The sequence below is a fragment of the Furipterus horrens genome, unplaced genomic scaffold, assembly GCF_987537825.1.
Source record: "Furipterus horrens unplaced genomic scaffold, mFurHor1.1.pri manual_scaffold_6, whole genome shotgun sequence".
Taxonomy (NCBI): Eukaryota; Metazoa; Chordata; class Mammalia; order Chiroptera; family Furipteridae; genus Furipterus; species Furipterus horrens.
Window position 1 is genome coordinate 83,908,475 of NW_028327176.1, and position 22,728 is coordinate 83,931,202.

At 41.6% G+C, this 22,728-nt stretch overlaps 1 protein-coding gene across 2 annotated transcripts; it reads right to left on the reverse strand.

Moving 5' to 3' along the window:
* Positions 1-3,209: 3,209 nt before the first annotated feature.
* On the reverse strand, positions 3,210-22,702 carry LOC150006670 (Golgi apparatus membrane protein TVP23 homolog B-like). 2 transcript variants are annotated; one of them, XM_090281981.1, is made up of 7 exons: positions 22,578-22,702; positions 20,851-20,933; positions 19,533-19,677; positions 12,922-13,011; positions 11,831-11,962; positions 6,117-6,245; positions 3,210-4,767 (listed from the first exon to the last, which is right to left on the reverse strand). In XM_090281981.1, exons 1-7 carry the CDS (start codon positions 22,587-22,589, stop codon positions 4,741-4,743), a joined length of 618 nt encoding a protein of 205 aa, XP_090138107.1. In that variant the 5' UTR covers positions 22,590-22,702; the 3' UTR covers positions 3,210-4,740. The 2 variants fall into 2 exon arrangements, with proteins under 2 accessions (XP_090138107.1, XP_090138106.1); XM_090281980.1 differs by having other exon boundaries at positions 22,523-22,587.
* Between the last annotated feature and the right edge of the window lie 26 nt (positions 22,703-22,728).

Genomic DNA, 22,728 nt, shown 5'->3' on the forward strand with positions numbered 1-22,728 from the left:
GTTGGTTAATCTTTATCGCCCGCTGCTCCATGCGGGGCCCAAAAAAGGTAATGAGTGATTTGAGAACAGTCTGCAGCCTGGCCCAGGTCTACCACTGACGACGGGACAAATATGTTCACTCTCTCATGGCTGTGAGAGGTGAGCACACCTCACTGAACGATTACTGAGTGCCACTTGGTGCCCAGCATTGGGCTGGGGAACAGAAAGGCAAACGAGAGCGCTAGGCTCCCCGCTGTCACGGGGCTTGCAGACGGCTGCAGGAGTGTGCCGGTTAGTTTTGTGTTGGCTTGGTAGGGCTACAGCACCCAGCTGTTTGCTCAAACAGTAAACAACTAGATGTCGCTGTGCAGGTACTTGGTGGACATGGTTAACATCTTCCACTGCTGACCTCATTAGAAGTGATTGCCCTGAAGTGGGTGAGTCTAATGTAATTAGTTAAAAGACGTGAAGAGCAAAACTGATTGTCCCTGAGGAAAAAGAAGGGTGACTGGGAGACTGCAACATAAGCTCCAGCCAGGGTCCCAGCCTGCTGCTCCGCCCAACCAAACAGGGCCTGCTGGCTCCCACAATTGTATAGGCCAATTCCTTGAAAAAAATCGTTGCATATGTGTGCGTACATAATAGGTATGCATATACTTATATAACAAGATTTCAAGGAATATATCCTAATGATACATAGCTATAGGTATATAAATATTTCTCTCCTACCGGTTCCCTCAAGAAGTCAGACTGATACAAGGAGACTCACAAACACACAAGGAATCGCTAGGCAGCATGTGGTACTGGGCAGAGTAAGCCCACGTCACAATCTTGGAGCCATCGTGTACTAGATACACCATGACCTTGGCTCAATTCCTACATTCTCGAAGCCTCAGTTTCCCCACCAGTAAATGGAGACAGATGTCCCTCATAGGGTTTTTGCAAGGGGTCAGAGGTTAAGTATCTTGCCCAAGGACACACAGTCATTAAGTATGAAGCCACGACTTACACTTGGGTTTGCCTCCCGCGCACGCACCCTTAATCCTCTACCCGTCCGTCACCTGTCACCTTGCTCCTTGCACATCAACTGTTTCCTCTTGAACACTTTTGCCATACACAAATCTATACATTGTTACAGTTCCGATTCTGCTCTAGAGATGCCTCTCAAATGTATACCTTTGGCCCAATCATCATGGAGAATTCCAGGTTTCCATCACACTCTGATACTTGGCTGTGACTACTGGCTTTAAATCGAACATATCTTAAATTCAGTCATCTTCTTCCCCCACTGTTGATTGACAAGTCCTGGCTTTGCATCGTTCTAGTTGTGTGACCCTGGGAAAGCTACTGTCCTTTAATCCTCAGAGTTCTCATTTGTTCGAAGGGGATGGGTGTGTTTGGTGGCGTGAGGAAGGCAGGCACACATCACAGATAGTTCCTACATCTCTTTGTGTCTGTGGTACCTATCTTGATGTCTGATACACTGTGTGTACGAATTATATTATTGTACTTATTCATTCAGCATCTATTCATTCATCAGCACTGATTTTAATTAACTGCACAACCGGAAACATGGATTTAGTCCTAATGCACTACCTGCAGGCGAATTTTCCAGGAAAACCATCATTTCCCATTAGACCAAGTCAGTAAGGTACAGCAATACAGCTGTTCCATTTATTTTATGCTGCTGTGCTGCCATCTAGTGGACGATGCACAATTTACAAGTATGAAGATTCCATAGTATAACTGAATTATGGCAATCTGAAAAAGTATGACAGGATGTTTCAAATATAAAAGATTATAAATGAACGTTATAGCAAGTTGCCAGTTCATAATGTTATAATCTCTGACTTGTTCTAAGCTAAATAAAAAAGAATCCACATTGTTTCCTGTAACTGACTGCTTTGCTCTCTTTGAATTCTCCATGCCAGACTGGATGTCAATCCAATTTAGAAGTCACTTAACCAGGGGTTAGATTTTCCTGATGACCCTGCCTTTAACTAGCAAGTAATTCTATTTTGCTTTCTGAGTAATTTACCATTATCAATTACTTGCCATGTGCTTGGGACACCGCTGAATATTTCATATGGATTATCTATCTCGTTTAAGCCTTAAGAACCCCATCCCCCACCACCACCACTAAAGGGTAATCTTACTTATGACTCGCATCTTATTGCCTCATCAGTAGAAGTGGGACAAGTGGCTTGTTCAAAGTCAAACCCAGGATGCAGAACTGGATGCGTGACTCGAACACGAGTTCTTCATGATCACATCTTCCTACATACAACACCTCCAGCACTCTAAGAATGCTGTGAGGCTGAAACAAGCCGTATAAAGAACTTTTGGGAGAAAGCACAGTGTCTGAATGTTCATAGAACCATCTTAACACCACAAACAAGGATAAAATGCTTTATATTCTATTGGGACACCATTCACTTTACCAAAGTAGTCAGTCAAGATTGCTTTTTCTCAGTAGCAATGACCCCTCTCATTCCTGATTTTAGTAACTTTAGTCTTCATTTTTTTCCCTAGTCAGTTCCTTCCTTCTCTTCCCTTTGGGTTTACTTTGCTCTTCTTTTTCTACTTTCCTAAGGTGAAAGATCAGACTATTGATCTGAAATCTTTTTATTTATTTTTAAGACTACTTTTTAGAGTAGTTTTAGAACTCACAACACAATTGAGACTACCCATACACTCTCTACACACACAGCCTCCCCTACTAGGAACATCCCCCACATTGGCTGCAATCAATGAACCTGCTTTGACACATCATCGTCACACTAAGTCCACAGCTGACTGTAGAGCTCACTTGGTGCTGCACATTCTCTGGGTTTGGACAAATGTACAATGACATGTATCCACCATTGTAATATCACACAGAATATTTCCACTGCCCTAAAAGTTCTCTATGCTCCATTCTTCTCCCCACCCCAATTCTCAGCAACCAGTGATAGTTTTACTGTCTCCACAATTTTGCCTTTTCCAGAATGTCATCCCCTTGAAATCACACAGTGTGTAGCCTTTCCAGATTGGCTTCTTTCACTTACTAATACACATTTAAGGTTCCTCCATATCTTTTCATGGCTTGAGAGCTCATTTCTTTTTAGTGCTGAATAATACTCCCTTGTCTGGATGGACCACAGTTTATTCATTCACCCACTACAGGACATCTTGTTGCTTCCAATTTGAGGCAATTATGAGGAAAGCTGCTGTAAACATCCATGTGCAGGTTTTTGTGTGGACATGAGTTTTATTTCACTTAAATAAATACCAAGGAGCCCTGATCAGTGTGGCTCAGTGGATTGGGCGTCGTACTGCAAAGTAAAGGGTCGCTGGTCCATTCCCACCCAGGGCACATGCCTGGGTCACGGGCCAGGTTCCTGCTTGGGGATGTGCAAGAGGCGACAGATTGACATTTTTCTCACACATCTTAAGAAAGAATTAAAAGACGTTAGAGACAAATGTTTCCTCTAGAAACAGTAATATACCCTGATGAGTCTTCTTGTAACCTGTGTTTCCTTGGGCGTCACTGAATGACCTGAAGTTCCATTTCATCATCTGTACACAAGCCTCACACAAGTTTGTCATGAGTATCAAATGAGATTACACATGCCAAAATGCTTAGTAAACAGTAGTTTTATACAAATATAAAGTTATGCACCTTCAAAGTTATCACTCCCAATTAAATAAAACAGCTTTATAAATTTTTAACAATGTATAAATAATTGACAAAATAATCTGTTAAGACTCCAACAGTTTTAGAATACCTACAAGAGAATTTACAGATGTCTATAACAGTTTGTAACTGTTACATATATTGCTTTTTAAGAAATATCATTAATACAAATGCATGATTTACAATATCCCCACTATAGCAAGAAAAAAAATAGAGTCATAAAATAAAATATCTTTTAGGCATTTATTATGCCAGGTATTTAAATGATTATTCTTACTATGACATAAGAATAATACTCTTTTCGTGGTAAAAGGAAGATTTCATTAGTCCAACGACCACTGAAGCTCTTCCAGGAATTCCAAGTAAAGTCTGGCTACCCTTTCCAAAAAATAAAGAGAACAGCAGCGATCTCTAGGTATCCCTTACACATAAAGTGTGAAAATTCATTTATACTAATTAGATCTAAATACATGCTTGTTACAAATAAAAATAAATAAAATTTTACAAACTACTTCACGCCACTGACCCAAATTTGGTTTCTATCTGCCATGAATGCCTAAGATAAGAAATTTCACCATGAATATATATTAAGTTGTAAAACTAATAATTATTTCTAACTTATACATAAGTCAAAGTGCTCACTCTTACCATGGAAGCAAAACTTTCTTCTGAAGATAATCTACAGAAATAATATACAAACACATAGTCTTGAAATGAGGTTAAGAACATCCTTCTACGTGCTATGGATCAAAATGCAAAGGTCTTCATTACGTATGTGCATGAACATACACACTTTTATCAAGTGTGATATATGGATATTATGTGACTGTGCACACATATATGTACACCACGAACCAAATTTTGACAATGTTTCGAGCAACATCATGTTTTCAGGTCCCAAATGCTAGAAATAAAAACTAAATATGGAAACCACTTTCCCTTTTTTTTAAAGTAAATTTTAAAATAAGAAAAACAAACCCAACACCCGTCTCTGAAATATATACTGAGTCCTAAAATGTTCAGAGTCGAGAATCTCTTCAGTTGTCCCCAATGTAACAGGGCACATGGGCTTTCTCTTCCTCTCTTCAGGAAGTCTGATCATCTTCAGTATGCTGCAAAAGAGAAAGAACTCCTTAATAAAAAAATAAAATATTTTAAAAAGCTATTTTACTTAATGTACCAGACTTCAAAGCTCTAGGAAAATATTCTATACTTGTAGGCACAACCAGCTACTACATTAACTTACATTCAATGGTCCAATTAGGTTAAAAATTACAAACACGTTGGAGAAGCAAATCCACGGATCCACTCAGACGTCAGCAAGCCAGCCTCACTGTAGCAGAGCATCACTGGGTGCCATTAAGTCCGCTAACCCCACCCATGTCATCTCAGGCTCAGCCTCCACTTTCACCTGCATTCAAAGTCCACCCGACTTCAGAAACACTGGAAATCCCAAGGAAAAGGCCCTCTTAAGCACACACTTGACAATTACCCGAAGGTGAACCACAGCAGAGGTATGCTGGGGCCGTGCCAAAACTCTCTGGAGGAGAATCATGTCCCTACAAGAAAATTCCCCTTCTCTACTTTTTTATACAAGAGAAAATGTATAGAAGAATGAAAAGAACAATGAATCTCAAGAGAGGAGAGCTGGATTCAGCCCTAGCTTTGTACACTTATCAGCTGCATATTCTTGAGTAGGAACTTAATCTCTCAGGTATTTCATTTTCTAAACAGAATCCTTGGACGAGCAGCATCAGCACCTCTGGGGATAAGGAAATTATGAGACCCCCACCTAGATCAACTGAAGGAGGAGGAACCTTGGAGGTGTGCCCCAACAATCCGTTCTAGTCTCTGGGTGACTCTGACACACATTCAGGTGTGAGCGCCGCTGCCCAGCCCAGCGCTACTTGCCTAGCCGACTACAAGATGACCAAGGCCTGCTCACTTTTCTCAAGAGACTGAACATGTACTATTTATCTCACTGGAAACCCTGACTTAAATGGTCATATTGGGGAACTGTAATAAAACCTGTGTGTTCTAAAAAAGAAATCTGAGTGCTTAAAAACAAAGTTTAATTACAGTCTTATTTGTTTCTATTCCTGCTTCCTATAAAATCCCTAAAACCACACAACAGCATTCTTCCAAACTTTTAGAGCCACCAGAATTAATGGAAAGCAACTGAACTTAAGATACTTTAAAAAAAAATAAGTTATTATCAATGACACTTTATCTCTCTGGTTTTAAAATAATTTCAGATCACTGACAATACATTTCTGGAATGTCCTAAAAGCCTCCAAAAAAGCAACTAAAATAACTTTATCATTATCATCTCATACTTAAATAAATATGTGCCTTAAAAAACTTTATGTATTTCATAAAAATTAAACTCTATAAGAGTTAGAAATCACCGCATTAGTCAACAACTACATCAAATTCATCCTCACATCCAGAAAACACTTACTTGTCTTAAAAACTGCTTTCCAAGATAAGATGTAGCCATGCTGGTCAGATTCTTTCTGTTGCCCACTTTGCACCTGATGTAGCCATACAGGTTGGCACCTTGTAGTACCACGCCCATGGTCACCACTGCCTGGGAAAGAGAAAAACGATCAACAATTACTGGCCTAGAATTAACCTTTCTCTATGCCATAAATGAGACCGGGCAGTGTCACGGGAACAAGAAAAGGAAGCTCTACAAAGTGGGGGTTGCTCCAATAAGACCGCTTCACCGGCCAGAACAGGCCCGTCCCACATACACGCTGCACAAGGGGCCACATCGCCTGCCTAGCAGACACTTAGTCAGTACGGATGCTTTATGAGGGCGCCGTGCTAGCCCCTGGGAATGCAGAGGGGCGGGGGGGACTGTTCTCTCTCCATTTTCCATGGGTCTGTGTATAAAGATATAAAAAAAGTAAATGAGACTCAGAAGAGGCTCAACTGTTAATTACTCCTTTAAGAATTAATTATAAAATAATGTCCAAGAAATAGCTCAAGTTAAGTAAACTGAGAGCATACGGAGATGAATCTCTGCTCTCTGCTAACCTGTGTGTCTCAGCTGGCCGCCAGGAGAGCAAGCCTGTGCCTCTGGGCAGCGATGAGCACGTGTGCGGCTGCGAGACAGAGGGGTGGAGGGGGTGCAGCGCCAGGAGGAGCTGCGCCTCGGCGGGGCAGTTTCCTGGTGGCCACATTAGGGGTCCTACAGATGACCCCAGTAAGATCACAAAGGACTGAGAATAAAAACTCAAACCTACTCTTAAATGTTAAAGGAAATGACGTTAATTAGGGCAACCTGAGGGGATCGCACAGTTAAATATTCTAGAATGAGCTGGCAAATTTTCCTGGGAAGGGCCAGACCATAAACGCTCCAGGCTGTGTGGGCCACAGGGTCTCTGCTACAACCACTCAACCCTACCCTTCCAGCTCCGAAGCAGCCACAGACCATGTGTAAACAAGCAGGCAAGGCTGTCCCCATAAAAATGTACAAACACCGGTGTGGCGCTGAATCTGGCCTGCAGGCCGTAGTGTGCCAACACGTTCTTGAAAACACCAAGTCATCAATTTATCTGTTAGTAAAAGGAACACCTGGGAAATGTTTACATCTTTAGAAAGTAAGACACCTAAAGAGAAAGTCCCTTTCCAACCCAGACTTACTCGCCTGGACAAGCTGGACAGGTGATTTTAAGCAAGTGAGAGAACGTAAGTTCTAATGAAGGAATAGGTTCAAAGCTTTAGTAAAGAAAGTATATAGTTATGCTTTCTGTTTTAAATTTATGTTTCACAGAAATAAACATGTTAGAATTATGTAAGGTTGCTAGTCACCTAAATAAACATAAAATTATGTTTTTCTTTAAATAAGTTTCCTTGGACTTCCCATGCTTCTCAAACTGGGACACCCCTGGGTACGTGTGACCCACAGGCCGCAGCTCCTAAGCTCGCAGACGACTGGCTAGAAGTGCTGCCGAGGCATCGGCGCTGTCCAGCGGCAGCCGATTTGAAACTGTATTTAGGAGTTAAAACAAGCAGACTATTTGCTTACAATGGTGTAAACCAGAGAAAGCCAGATATCAAGATCTCCCTCCCGCTAAGATATAAATAGCAAAAGCGCTTTTTAAAGGCAAATAAGCTGGTACCAATAAATACAAAAAGGGCTGGCTGTCAGAGAGAGCCCGCTCGGTGTTGCTCTGTATAGCCCCTAACTGTCCAAGAAGCTCTAAGAAAGAAATTTACTAACCACCACCCCTAACAACTTAGAGGCAAAAGGCCAGAGGATACAGAAAACCCGAAGAAAAAATGCAGAAACAGATGTGAGAGCAGAAGCCCCTTCCAACCAATAAAAACCCAACAGAGGCAGGAAAATGCCAGCAGCTTGACATGTGATGCCCTCCCCCCTCCAGGGAGGGGGAGCAGGGACGGAGGAGGAGAAGCAGCACAGAAGTACTACCAGTCATCAGCCGATGCCCTTCAGAGAGCACAGCAGCAAGAAACTCATGAAGAGCCTGGGTGATGCCATCTCCCGCCCTGTGGCCCTAACGTGAGCACAAACCACTGTCACATGGCCTTTGCCGGCTGTCTTAGGGAAGCGGAGCCACTGCTACAGAAAGACTGGGCTTTTTAGTTTGCGGTAGCCCCACCTGTTTCTCTTTTCTTTATTTCCATCGTTTCAGGAGATGTATCCGCAAAAATAATGCTCTGATGGCTGTCTGAGATTTTACTGTCTGTTTTCTTCTAGGATTTTTATGGTTTCAGGATTTACACTGATGTCTTTTATCTATTTTGAGTTTACTCTTGTTACTGGTGTAGGTGATCTAGTTTCCTTTTTCTGCATGTATTTGTTCCATTTTCCTAAACGTTTATTGAAGAGATACCAATTTGAAAGAATATATACACTATGTTCACAGCAGCATTATTTACAATAACCAAGATCTGGAAACAGCCCAAGTGCCCATCAGGAGATGAGCAGATAAAAAAGTTGTGGTGCATTCACACAATAGAATACTATACAGCCATAAAAAAGGAAAGTTTCCCTTTTACAGTAGCATGGTTGAATCTGGAGATTATTATGCTAAGTAAGCCAGTCAGAGAAGACAAATACAATATGGTCTCACTTATATGTAGAATCTAATGAACAAAATTAACTGACAAAACAGAAACAGAGGCATGGATACATGGAACAGACTGGAGGGGAGGGGAGAGGAGAGAGACTCGATGAATGAAAGTGGTGAAGAGATTAGCCAAAGACACATATACATGCATGACCCATGGACAGAGACAGCAGTGTGGTGATGGACAGAGGGAATGGGGAGCTGGGGCTGGGAGCAAAGGGAGGAAAATGGGGACATCGGCAACCGTGTCAACAATAAAAATAAAGGAGAAAAATAAGAAAGACTGGGCTGACCTTCCCAGATGGACAGTAAAGCTCCAGCCCAAAGGAGCCCGCTATTCTCTCCCTTGCACGCTCCACTCTTACCTTGTATCATTATCTTTCTAGACACCTTGCTCTCTCATTTACTGTGTGCCCACATTATTCTCCACTGAGAACATAAGCTCTATCAGGGCAGTCACCTTATTTATCCAGCCCTTAACAGTATCTCCAGTGCCAAGAACAGGTCTGGCATATAGAAGACTCTTAAAAATATCTGCTGAGTAAATAAACAGAAGAAAACCAAGAGGTCGAAGCAATTAAAGATGGTAGATAAGAACAGATAAAAGTGATCCAACAGAGATAATACCTCAGAATCAGAGAGACCAAAAAATAGAACATAAATTTAAAGACTTGACAGAACACAATTTTCCTGATTCAAAGCAGAACCTGTGCCTGCATATTAGAGGCACACAGCTTCCAGAAAAACCAATATAGAATGACAAACATGAAGACATTTTGGTACAATTTTAAAACCTCAAGAATAATTTAAAAATTATTTGTCTAGGGAAAAAAATGATTCACTCACTTACATGCAGGTTAAGTAAGCCTCAGATTTCTCTGCAAAATTCAATCTAAGAAAATAATGAAGTAATGTCTCCTAAATGACAAGAACCTGTGACCCAAGAATATTCATCTAGCCAAGTTGTCATTCAAGAATAAAATCAATAGACTCATTCTTAAACATGACAGAGCCAAAGGAAAACAACACTTATACATTTTTGGGAAAAAATCACCCAACAATGAAATTTAGCTATCCATACAGGAGGTAAAAGGGAAAGCTGCAATAAAAAGATCGAATCAATGTATTTAAAAATACTGTAGATCAAAGACTGAACAGCCAGTCAGAAATGTCATTCAAAAGGTAATTGTTCCAAACCTTGACAACAAGAATAACACTGGAACAAACAAAACTCAGGCGACAGAAAGGGAGTATTTCATTTCCTTTCTAAATAAAGCCTGTTAAGTAAATAAACAGCTTTAAGTGTACTAGGTTATATAACTAAAATAAGACTATGTAATCAAGATTTTGGAAGTCAAAAGTTATACACAGATTTTCAAATGCATTGGGGGGTCAGCACCCTTAACTCCCATGTTGTTCAAGGGTGAACTGTATAATCAACAAAAATACAGAGGTGGAAGCAGGGAGGAAACGTGCAAGAACCCTTGAGTGTTAACTTGACCATCTCCATACCATAGCAGGAAATCAATGGCTATTAAATACATTTCCTAATTCATGAAAGAAGGTATGATAGAAACATATAATACAGATAAATACTAGAAAAACTAAAAGTAAACAATAAACCTTCCAAACTGCAAAAAAGAAAGTGTTTATGTGTATGTACACACAAAGAAAAAGAGAACCTATATAGCAAAACGGAGACAAGAAAATAAAAAATGGGGGGGAAAAAAAACATAAGTAAAGCCAAAATATATCTGCTATCAATAGTTAAATGAGACAAAGTTAACTATTAAAAGAACAAGACTCACAGTTTGGGGCAAGTAACAGATCACGTTTTTGAAAGATGGTAGCAACAGTATCTCCTGTTTCACATGCTCTTCTGGACCTTCTTTAACCCCTCTCCCCATCAAGGTGGAAAGCCGAATTCCCATTCTCTTGAATATGAATAGGTGGCAAAGTGATGCTGTGACTTCTGAGGCTAGGTGGTTATTATGGGCTGAATCACGTCCCCTAAAAGTGCGTACGTTGAACTCCTTACCCCAGTACCCCCAATGTGATTATATTTACAGATGGGGTCTTTAAAGAGGTAATTAAAATAAGATGAGGTCACCAGTGTGGGCCCTAATCCAATATGACTGATGGCCACATACGCAGAGGAAAAGAGGACACAGACACGTGCAAAGGGAAGACCATGTGAGGACAAAGGGAGAAGATGACCATCTACAAGCCAAGGAAAGAGGCCTCAGAAGAAACTACCCTGCCTACATCTGAAGGCAAATATCACCCAAAGCTCTGGACAGGCTTCCAGGCTCTAGAACTGTAAGGAAATAAGTGTTGTCTAAGCCGCCCAGTCTGCAGTACGTTGTTATGGTAACCCGAGCACACTCATTCAGGTGTAAAGGGTAACTCAGACTGTGAGCTGGAATTCTCTTAATTGGAGCTTGACCCTCCAGTAAGCAGCCTAACTGCCACAGGGCCACCAGGCTATGAGAAAGCCCAGGCCGTATGTCCAGGCCGCACGGGCGGCCACGGGACTCATGCAGAGGAGACACCTTACAGCTCCCAGCCACACCAGCCACAGCTGCTGGCCAAATGCAACTATGAAGGATCCCCAGCCAGAGCTTCCAGACAAGCCCTTTACGATGACTGCTGATGTTTTAGGACACTAAGTTTTGAGATTTACTATATAAGCAATAGATAGCCAGAAAAGGTTAGCAACCAGTATTTTCAAGAAGACTACTCTGTTAGTTACAAATTAAGCTAAACATGCTTGTTTGGAGTTTACTGAACATCCTCATCCAACAGGATAATAATCTGATAAACATGGTCATCTCTATATAAGGGGATTCAATTAAAATTCTGCTAGGCACCTGCAGAATTGGTGAAATGGGATCTTTAACAGGACTCTGCTCACCAATATTTAAAAAGTAGACCTAGTAAATCAATCGTGGGAAATACATGATCAAGCTGCCTATTCCACTTAGGTCCCTAGTGTTAATCTACATGGCTGCTTACTATGATCGTCCCTTAGGCATCTTAATGGATTATTCACTAGTTCTGCCCTGATACTCACCAGCCACTTCACTCTGAAGGAGAAGAGAGCACTGAAGCCAAATATCACCCAAAGCACTGGACAGGCAATAAGTCCTAACCAGAAGATTCTCGATTCAGCCTCTGAAACAGTTTTATTCTCTTGAGAAGATACCTGTAGAAGAACATGAATTTAATAATCAATATTTTGTGATATTCACTAGTAAGAAGTTTAACATTTTTTATGAAAAACATCTTACCCTCAAATTCAAATAAATTAACACAGATAACCCAAGTCCTAAGTCACAAACCCCCACCTCCACCTCCAACACCCCAAAAAACAGTAGATCTACCATTACTGTAATTTTAGGAACTGGTTTTAATATACTTTGTTTTAAATCAAGAATTTTGCAGTTTCAGGGCAGAGCAGACAGTTTAAGGATGGTTTGATAGGCTTCTATTCAATTCTTCTTACATTTATACTGTTTATTCATAGGGAAGGATCAAGGAAATCAAGTCTCTACTCATCCTAAAAGGTCAAGTCAGGGTCCAGTAAAAAAAAAAAAAAAAAAAAAAAATGGAATTAAGGGATTCTGGACAGTGACCACAGTATCTTAGGAATTTAAGGGTAGTAAGTTGTTTATTCAGTAGATTTTATAACACAAAGGAACGCAGGCTCACTGAGCACACTGCTGCTTTCTGAGAAATACCTGTCAAGGCATTCTAAGCAGGTCAGCAATTTCATTGGAACTGTCTCCAAGAATTTTGTCCTCTGCCACCCAAACCGATTGCCACAGGAAAACAATGTTCACCATAGATAAGCAAACCACCAAAACAGACCAGAGCCCCCTAGGGCCCCTGAAGGTCTGACTTCAAGAACAGATTGCTCTGATCAATTCAGACTGCAATCCTTCTATTTCTTTTTCCTGCCTTCTTCCTATACACACATTGTTTCTGGTCTGAACTAGTCAGAAAAATGTAATTAGTTGTAGAAGGCTGTCTGGTTTAGTGTTGGCATGTCAAATGTTTGGGGTAGTACTTTTAATCTTAAATACTTCATCTATAAATATTAAAATGTAATCTATACCTAACTTAATGAATGACACTCAAAATAACAGGGAGGGGGGAGTTTACCTTCCTGGACTCAAACACCCAGTGACTTTTTCCATCTTCGTCAATGTGATTCCACCAACGCAGGCCAACCATTAATCTACCTGTGACATTCTGGTAAAGATTAATACACACACATGAATTTTAAAAACATTATCTAAAGATCTACCATAAGGTCATGTCTTAGTGTAACCTCTCACAAACAAAACAGCATCAGCGTTACCGCCATAACATTCAGTTTTATACTGTGACATACCAGGCCTGGACAAAAGAATAAACAAAATGGCAATGGCAGGGTCAGCAGGGGTGGAGGTGACAGAGCAGGCCTCTCCAGAAACATTACCCGTCCCTTTTCCCTCATGAACTCTTGTCCTTTCTCCGGCTCCCTACCGTGTTCCGAGACCCCTTGCTCTTTAGCTACTCTCACCTATTTTTCCTATATATCCTGACTGGAGCTACATATATTTTACAGCTGAATATCACTAAAAATGGTTGTCACGGACTGAATGTTTATGTGTCCCCAAAATTTATATGTTGAAGCTCTACCCACCACCATGTAATATTAGGATCAGATGAGGTCATAAGAGAGGAGCCCTCCTAAATGGGATTAGCATCCTTGTAAGAATCAAGAGAGAGCTTTCGCCCTCTCTCTGCTCTCCACCAGGTGAGGATACAGCAGAGGCCAGGGTCTCAGGAGGGGGTCCCCACCAGAAGTAACCATGCTGGTACCCTGACCTTAGATTTCCAGCCCACAGAACTTGGGAAATAAAGTCCTGTAGTTTATAAGCCACCAGTCTACTACAGTAGTGTGCTGCATTACTGAACATGCTAAGTACTGTGAGGGGGGAGCGTGGGCCTTAGTAGTCTAACAGGGAAATACGATCTAGTCAGGAATCAGAAAATGTCTCCGAGGAATCGACATTTGGAATGAAATTTAAAGGACAAGTAGGAATCAATAATGCAAGAAATTTTTAATCAGCGGTGTTCACTAATAGATTCAGGGGTTCTGTGAACTTGGATGGGGAAAAGTGTGTCTTCATTTTCACTAACTTCTGGCTAAAATTTAGTTTACCTTTAAATTACGAATGTAGACAGTTAACCACAGCAGAATTAACAGTACCTGTGGTTTTGTCACAATAAAAAACACAGTTTTTCATATTGTACTGGACTTGTTGCAGATATCACAAAATACTGTTTATGCTCATCACTGCTTTCAAAGTCATTACACCCGCTCCTAGATCCCGCTATTGAATGCCTGAATAAAGTACATACTACTAAATTAGAAATTTGCCTTTTTAATGTTTTCATATTTCAATATAACTTAGTGATACTTAATCTTAATGTATTTTATGTATTTAAAAACACTACTGATAGCACAAGAGGAATCCACGGCACAAAAAAGATTAGGAATCCCTGAGTTCAGGCAATGTGTAAATGGAAATATGACAGGTACGTAAGCAGGCACGGAAGCCCTTAGGAAGAAAGTCAAATCTATGGGTTTACGGGACTTGGTGATTACTTGACATGAGGTACAAAGAAAACAATCCATATATTTTTGGTTTTCTCTTGTGAAAAAAACAACTTGATTCAAGGCCCTATGAAAGGGAACGTGGTGGAAGAGCAGCATTTGGGGGGCTGGAAGAGGACAAGGAATATTTCACACATGTTGAATCTGAGGTGCTCTCAGAAAGCCAAGTGAAAACACCAAGAAGACAGACGGACAGGTGTGGAGCAGCAAGGACAACCCTGACCCGGAGATATGGATCTGGGAGTCAGCCTGGCTTCAAGATAAGCAGCTGAACTCAGAAGCGCAGATGACAGTGCTTTGGAAAAGAACAGAGAACAAAAGGAGGAGCCTTCGAGACTGATTAACTTTGTAGAAATGCTAACATTTATGGGCTAAGTAAAAGAGAAGAGCTGGCAAAGAATGAGACCCCCCAGAGGTCTATTTATTGGCATTTTCAAATAACGGCTCTTAAGACTATTTCGTCCTCCATTTTCCCATTTTCCAATTCTTTACTTTCCACTTTTACCAATGTGAGTTTATTTTCCTAATTTCTCTCAAGCTTACTGCTTTTGTTTTAAAGCTTCTGGACCTGCCCTGGCTGCTTGGCTCAGTTGGTTGGAGTATTGTCCCGTACACCAGGTTCCATACCTTGTCAGGGCACATACCTAGGTTGTGGGTTCGATCCCCAGTCCCCAGTAAGGACGTGTACAGGAGGCAACCGATCAATGTCTGTCTCTCTCCCTCCCTCCCTATCTAAAATCAATAAACATATACTCAGCTGAAAATTAAAAACAAAATTTAATTTATAAAAAACTTCTTGACCTCTATTTAATAATAAAAGCCTTTAGTCTATTTTTTTCCCTCTGAATTCAGCTTCAGACACATTCTACATTGCGTGCAGATGATCACTGTCATTACGTATCAATAAGCTATTATTTATAGTTTTTAAATGTCATTTGGTATAATAATCGATATTATCTGTGGTTTTTGTTTCCTTTTTAAGCCAAGATATTTCGCAGGTTGGCTTTTTAAAATTCCAGTATTCACAACCATTTTTAATTAATTTCTAGTTTTGTTGCACTGGGCTAGAAAATGTAGCTACTCTGAGCAATTTATTTTAATTTTCTTTGTAGTGACATCTAATTAATTTTTGCAAATGTTGCACAGAAACTGAACTGTCATTAAATTATCCTTGTACATAAAAAGTTCCAAATACTGCTATTAAATTGACCTTGTTATTTCATTCAGATCCTTTAGACCTTCCTTATTTTTTGTTGCTTCGATCAGAGACAGTGTCTTCTTAGACCTCATCATTGCTTCTAATGTTTCTAAGTTTTTTACTAGACAGTTTGACGTAATGTCATTCTGTGGATAAGCCTCACTGTGATTTATAAAATGACTTTTTTGTTCCAATGAATGCTGTCTTGCTCCCTTTTCTATTTTGTCTAATGATAATATTGTAATGCCAACTTTACTTTTGTTTGAAGTGGTCTGATGTTATCTTTGCCTTTTATACTTTTTCTAATGTCATGATTTTAGTTAGAACTTTTTGGTTGGACTTTTGATTTCTGACCCCATCTTTAATAAGAGAGTTTAATCAAATTACATTTACTATTATAACTAATTTGCTACCACTTCCATCAGTCACCTTGTATTATGCCTTTATAAGCTATGTTTTAGTTGCTCTTACCTTCTCTAATGTCATGGAAGATACACAATTTATTTTAAGTTTTACTAATAGTTACCATTGTATTTTTAAAACTATTATTAAACCTTTTTTACTCTGTCAGAGTAAGGAATAAAACAAAAGCACCATATAGGCTCTAACAGTTCAATTTTTAAAAAGATTTTAATTTTTTCTTTTTAAAACTATTTTACTTTTTAATGATTCTATCTCTTCTTTTGACAATTATATAGAGATTCATAATAATTATGACACAGGTATGTCCTTACTAGGTTTGGAACCCTGCCTACCCCCTTCCTCAAGTTCACTTAACAATTTCCCCATCTTGACTTTTTAATTGCGCTTCACATAGGAATGGTTTGGATAGTTGTCTTTGCCACAGATAAAAGGGTGACATTTTGCTTCTGGCCAAGATGGAGGCTTAGACGGACACGCTAGGTCTCCCTCTACAACTATAGTGGAATACAACTACTTTAAAACAAAGGATAACTAGAAATTCCAGAAAATAAAGCTACACGGAAGCCCAACATATGAAGTTATAAACCAGCGGTGCCATTTGGGCAGGTAAGAGTTAAAGAAGGCAAAGCTGTTTGCGGAGCGGCGGGGCGGGGCGGGGCCGCGAAAAATCCTGGAGGTAATCAAGCCCCTGGCGTGCGCGACTCCAATCAAGCCCCTGGCGTGCCCGACTCCGGCGCTGGGGAGCAGCCGCAGCATCGCCTTGAACAGTGAGGCCCAGGGGGGCGGGAGGACGGATCCCGGTCTCCTAGCTGAATAACTGTGTGAATCCATCTTGGACCCCCGCCCCCACAGAAAGCACCACAGGGCTGCGAAATAGATCGCGGACAAGCAGGCGCCGGTCGCTGATTTGTGACGCGTACGCAGGCACTGCCCCCAACAGCCGGCCCAGGAAAACAAAACGCATCTGTCAAAATGAGGCAGGCAACAATAGAGATCCCGGTAACACAACTCACCAGGCAGCAGATAGAGAACCTGACAGATGAACAGATAAGAAACCTGTCAGAGGCTCAGTTCTGGGCCATTGTTATCAGGTGGCTTACAGAATTCACAAAAGAGCAGGAAAAAGATATGAAAGAAGCGAAAAACTTTCATAACGAAAGGAACAAAACCACATACGAGACAGATGGTGAGGAATCCAGAGTCCATTTCAACAAACTGGAATATGGAGAAGGAACAAGCAGTCAACCAACGCAGAGAGAGGAAATGGGAAGCAACAATGAGAGGATCAGAAACCTCTGGGACAGCTATAAAAGGCCCAACATAAGAATCATTGGTTTGCCAGAGAATGAGGAAGATGAACTAGAACTTGAAAAATTGAGTGAAAATATAATAAAGGAGAACTTCCCAGACTTGGGGAAGGGAATAGACTTGCAGATCCAGGAAGCAAGGAGAGTTCCCAAGAGACTGGACCCAGGGAGAACCACTCCAAGACACATTATAATCAAAATGTCAAAAATTAAAGATAAAGAGAGAATCTTAAAAGCAGCAAGAGAGAAGAAAAGAATTATGTACAAAGGGGTCCCAATTAGACTATCAGCTGACTTCTCAAGGGAGACCCTACAGGCAAGAAGGGACTGGCAAGAAATATTCAAAGTAATGAAAATCCAAAACCTACAACCACGAATACTCTATCCAGCGAAATTGTCATTCAGAATAGAAGGACAGAGAAAGTGTTTCCAGGACAAAATAAAACTGAAAGAGTTCATTAGATCCAAACCACTGTTATATGAGAAGTTAAAGGGACTGGTTTAAAAAACAGAAGCTAGGGAGATGAAACAAAGGCAAACGAAACAGGCAACGAGAATGGAAAAGGAACTGTGGGTAAGGGAAACATAGTGGGGGGAGGCCAACAGGGAGGGGGAGTGGGGAGAGGGAGGGAGATGATATAGGAATTGGGGATCATGGTAGGAGGGAATGGAATAGACGGAGAGAGGTTGGGAGGAACTGTAAGCACAACTAATGGACATAATCTAAAAGGGGGGGACAACTGGAGGGAGGGGGCCACCGGGTGGAGGGGAGCAGAGGGAAGGGAAAGGGGCACAAATGTAATATTTTAATCAATAAAACACATTAAATCTGAAAAAAAAAAAAAAAAAAAAAAAGGGTGACATTTTTAAGCCCTCATTTAAAAAAAAGAAAAAAAAGCACTCGTCAGAAAACATACTTTTTGGCCACATTTAAAAAACCCTAAACCCAGAAGGATTAATTATAAGAATTTGGAAATCACAAAAAAGAACTGAGTGAAGGCCATGTTCTATGTGCTAAACAGAAATTACGCAAAGAAAAAGGAACATTCCTCAAAGACAAAATTGTGACCAGGATACAGTAAACACTTCAGAGCATAAAGCAACAGAAGAAATTCAAACAAAAACAAGCCAAAGAAGAAATGTACAAAGAAAAGCCTAAAGAAAACAGACTTGCGCAATCTTCCTTCTCAGCATCTTGTGGCCTATGGAAACTGGCGACCAGCAGGCCAGTCACCTCTGATACCTGTAAGAATCAAAAGGTCTAAAACGGCTGGGTTGGTGGGTGTGACCAGACTTGTAACATCTTACAGGCCCTTGAATCGATATACATCTCTCTGAAATTACAAAATTAGCTTTTGCTTTTTTTCTCCTTTGATTCTTCCCCTACCATTTTGCTATGAAAATTTCCAAAGACACAGACAAGTCTAGTTTTACAGTGAACACACAGGGTCTTCAGTTAATATTTTAAAAGTTACTATATCACATATCCATCTATCTATGTACTTATCCATCTGTCCATCCCTCTACCATTGCCTCTGAGTTTGAAACCGTTTCTTAATGCTCCTCTCTAGCCTCTACAACAAGATTTCTCAACTTTAGCACTACTGACATTTTGGGCTAGATAATTCTTTGTTGTGGGAACTATCCAATCTGTGCAGCTAAGATGTTCAGAAGCATCTCTGGCCTCTACCCACTAGCTGTTTCAAATAGCACACTTTCCCCACCTCGGTTGTGATAACCAGAAAGTCTTCATACAGTGACATATGTGCCTGGGGCGCAAAACTGGCCCTGGTTGAGAAGTACTGCCCTAGAGCCTTCACAAAGGATGGGTACTCCTAAAGTATTTGTGAACAAACTATCCTGGGGTCTTCCGGGAAATCATACATGGGACAGCTGGAGGTGACCCTGAAGCAAAACTGGTGACCTGGATTAGAAACAGTATGTAGGGTCTGCAGCTTCTAGTCACATTTATTTGTATAATTTTAAAGCTGATGTAGGCTGGCATAAGGCACAGGCAAGTGAGTAGAATAACCTACATGTGATCTGATACACCTGGCCCTTTAACAAAAAGATAGTTTAATGCAAATCCAAATGCTAAGTTTCATTTTCTTTTTTACTGTTCATATACCATTCTATCTCATCATATTAAATGGTTTCAAATAAAAATAATGAAACCTACCTTGACTGCCCAAAAGTCACATGACAACAACAAGATAATCGTCACCATACAGGCAATAAAGCTGCTGCTGAACAATTCACAGAGAAGATAGACTACAATTGCACTGACTCGGAAGAATAAATGAAAAAATGATGCCACTGGATGTCTGAAAACCAAAACATAAAAAAAGAAATGCAATTACATTTCAGACAGGTACTGCGGATATAGATGAAAAATGCTTGAGCCATAGCATAACCACGCAGTTTGGTCAAAATAAAAGAGATGACTTGGAGAAGAAGAAACCACAGACCTCTCCTTTTTTTCCAAAGTCCCATTATTTGACCAAGCCCTGCCGTCACAGCAAATATACTATGTAAACATGACTTTAACACGTCATTGAACATAAACTTTTACAAAATATGTAAGAAGAAACTTTACCAAGCTTGGAGAAATAACAGAAACCATATTCTTAGGATTGTATCCTACTTTCATTATGTCCAAAAATCATGACAAAGGCCCTCAGAAATCACTTCAGGCATGAAGACAAAGTACCCATCAGGAAGAGCTGTTTTGGTTTTGTTTTTTTTTACAGAGATATTGAGATATAAGGCACACGACATTCAATTCACCCACTTCAAGTACATAATCCAATGGTTTCCTGTGTATTCACAGACTGTACAACCATCACCACAATCAACTTTAGAACTGTTTCATTACCCCGAAGGAAAATGTTCCCCATCTACCCCAACACCATCCCTTCTTCAGCCCTGGGCAACCGTTAATGTGCCTTTTGTCTCTATAGATTTGCCTATTCTGGACATTTCACATACATGAACTTGTATAATATGTGATCTTTGGTGACTGGCATCTCTCAGCATAACGTTTTCACGATTTAGGTAGAATTTGATGTCATTAAGTGCATTTCTTTCAGAAAGAACTAAATTTGGAATAAAAATGTTTGCCTTGATATTTTCATGGTAGTTTATACAAAAGATAAAATTTTGAAATTTGCACAATAAATCAAAATGCCATGATGCATCTACAGAAACCATCTAAAGAAATGGTGCATTCTTAGTAAACCAGAGCTAGAATTAACGCACCAGTGTTCACTTAATTGTATTTGCAGATTTGGAAACTCAGTGTTGTATAAAATTCCACATGCCAGTTATTCCCAAAGGAAATACGAAACACCATTTTTGACCAGACTAAAGATCATACCAGTGATGTACAATATCCGCAAGTACATCACAACCACCTGCCTTGAACCCCATCAGCTGCACCAGTCTGCAGACAGAGCAGCTCTGGACAATAACACAACTCTTAAATGTTATCTTCATACCTGATTTTGGATTTTCTGGGCCTATTAGCTGTTTCCTCTTCTGCATCAAAGAGTGCAACATCTTCACTGTCATCGTTACTGTCCTAATAAGAAAATAAAATATCCATGAAGCACAATGGATTCACTATGTGCGTCCCAACTGCATGCAAGACAACATGCACGTCAGGATGGAAGGCAAGACGGAGACCTGGTCTAGCCATCTGCAATTCACAACTAGGAAGAGGGTCTGTGCAGTTCCTTCAGCCCCATCCCAGTCATCTGGCAAAACCCCCACGTGGAGAAGCTTCCAGAAGGAGTTTATCAGCTGGGCCTTGACAGAACAGCAGGCCTCCTGCTCATTGAAGCCCCTCGACAGGGTGCATTTTCAAAGGTACACGAGTGAGAATACACACGCATGTACAGGGAAAGGCCAAGGAACCCACAGAGCAAGTGAAAAGGGGAAGAAGGGAAGTAGGAACTAGAGCTAGAAAGGTAAGATGAATTCAGATCCACGAGACAGTGCTTCTCAACCTTGGCTGCAGGCTGGAATGACGTGGGGTGCTTTAAAAATAAATAAATAAATAAATAAATAAATAACCAGAACAAACCCGACACCTGGGTCCTACCCTGAGGTTCAGGTGTCATTGGTCTGGGCAGTGGTCAAGGCATAAGGATTTTTCAAAGCCCTCCAGATGATGGCGACATACAGCCAAGACTGGTATCTACTGTGTGACACTCCCGATCCAGAGTCCAATCTCCATGAGACCTTTCCACACTCGGTCATATCATCCCCCTATTAAAACCCACAGCGCTTTGGCGGAAAAAACTCTCCTGTCCCAACAGGGCCACTGCCCACCTCTGTGACCTTGCTCCCGCCATCCCCCTGCATCATGCTTCCTCTTCCTCCACCAGAGAAGTCCAAGTTCTAATCCCTGGGCGTTATGAATATGTACATTTTCTTGACAAAACGAATTTTGCAGAAGTGATTCATGATATTGAGATGGGGGCCATCCAGGTGGCCCCAATGACGTAATTACAATGGTCCTCACAAGAGACACGCAGGCGGGTCAGCGCCAGAGGAGGTGACAAGGCGAGGAAAGCAGAGGTCACAGGGTGAAGGCAGAAAGTGGCCGCTGCGTTTCTCCCAGGTCATCGGTGACCTCAGCTACAGCAGCTTCAGTGTGGCCGGGCCTGGAACACTGCCTGGGCCACGAAAATTCCTCCGATGGGGAAAAATCACCTATGATCAAATAAGCGAAAGAGCACTTTATAGTAATCTTTTTGTAATAGGAAGAGATTATCTACTTATTCCTCCTAGTCTCTGGTTGTAAAGCTGTGGACTGGAAACGTGCGGCGCCTCCCGTTACTGCAGGATCGCAGCGCGCACCTACGGGTCAGGCCGCTCCCCAAGGACAGCTGAGAAGACCACCGCCACCTCCCACGACAGCGTCTCAGCAGGCCGGCACCGGGGTGACCCAGCGCTCCGCGCTCGTCCACAATGCACTTTTCCACACCGACGTCTCTGGCCCTTGGGCCCCCTGGGCCACCGTCCACTAGAGGCTCCGGGGCGCCCAGCCGTGTCCCCGGACAAAGGCCCGCGGCCCTCCGCCCACCGCGCTCCTCCCCCCACTCCGGCAGCAAGCCGGGACGCAGACACAACGGCCCGGGGATGACCCGCTGGCGCCCCACCCACCTTCCAGGCCGAGCCCCAGGGACCGCAGCCCTCAGAACGCATCGCCGCAACTCACCTGCGGCAACATCGTGGCCCCGCGCCAGCACCACTTCCAGGAGCCACGTCAGGCCAGGGGGAGCCAAGTACAGGTGCATCCGGTTCCCACTTCCGCTTCTAGGCGCCTCCAGGGAGGAACGTAACGGGGCGGGGCGAGCGTGGGGGCGGGG

Excerpts from the sequence above, each read along its gene's own strand:
- LOC150006670 (XM_090281980.1), bottom strand. The coding sequence starts at position 22,564 with ATGCGTTCTGAGGGCTGCGGTCCCTGGGGCTCGGCCTGGAAG. Across the intron at positions 6,246-11,830 it reads CCTTCAGAGTGAAGTGGCTG|GCAGTGGTGACCATGGGCGT; the intron begins GTGAGTATCAGG and ends TCTCTTTCCCAG. Across the intron at positions 4,768-6,116 it reads GAAAGCAGTTTTTAAGACAA|CATACTGAAGATGATCAGAC; the intron begins GTAAGTGTTTTC and ends TCTCTTTTGCAG.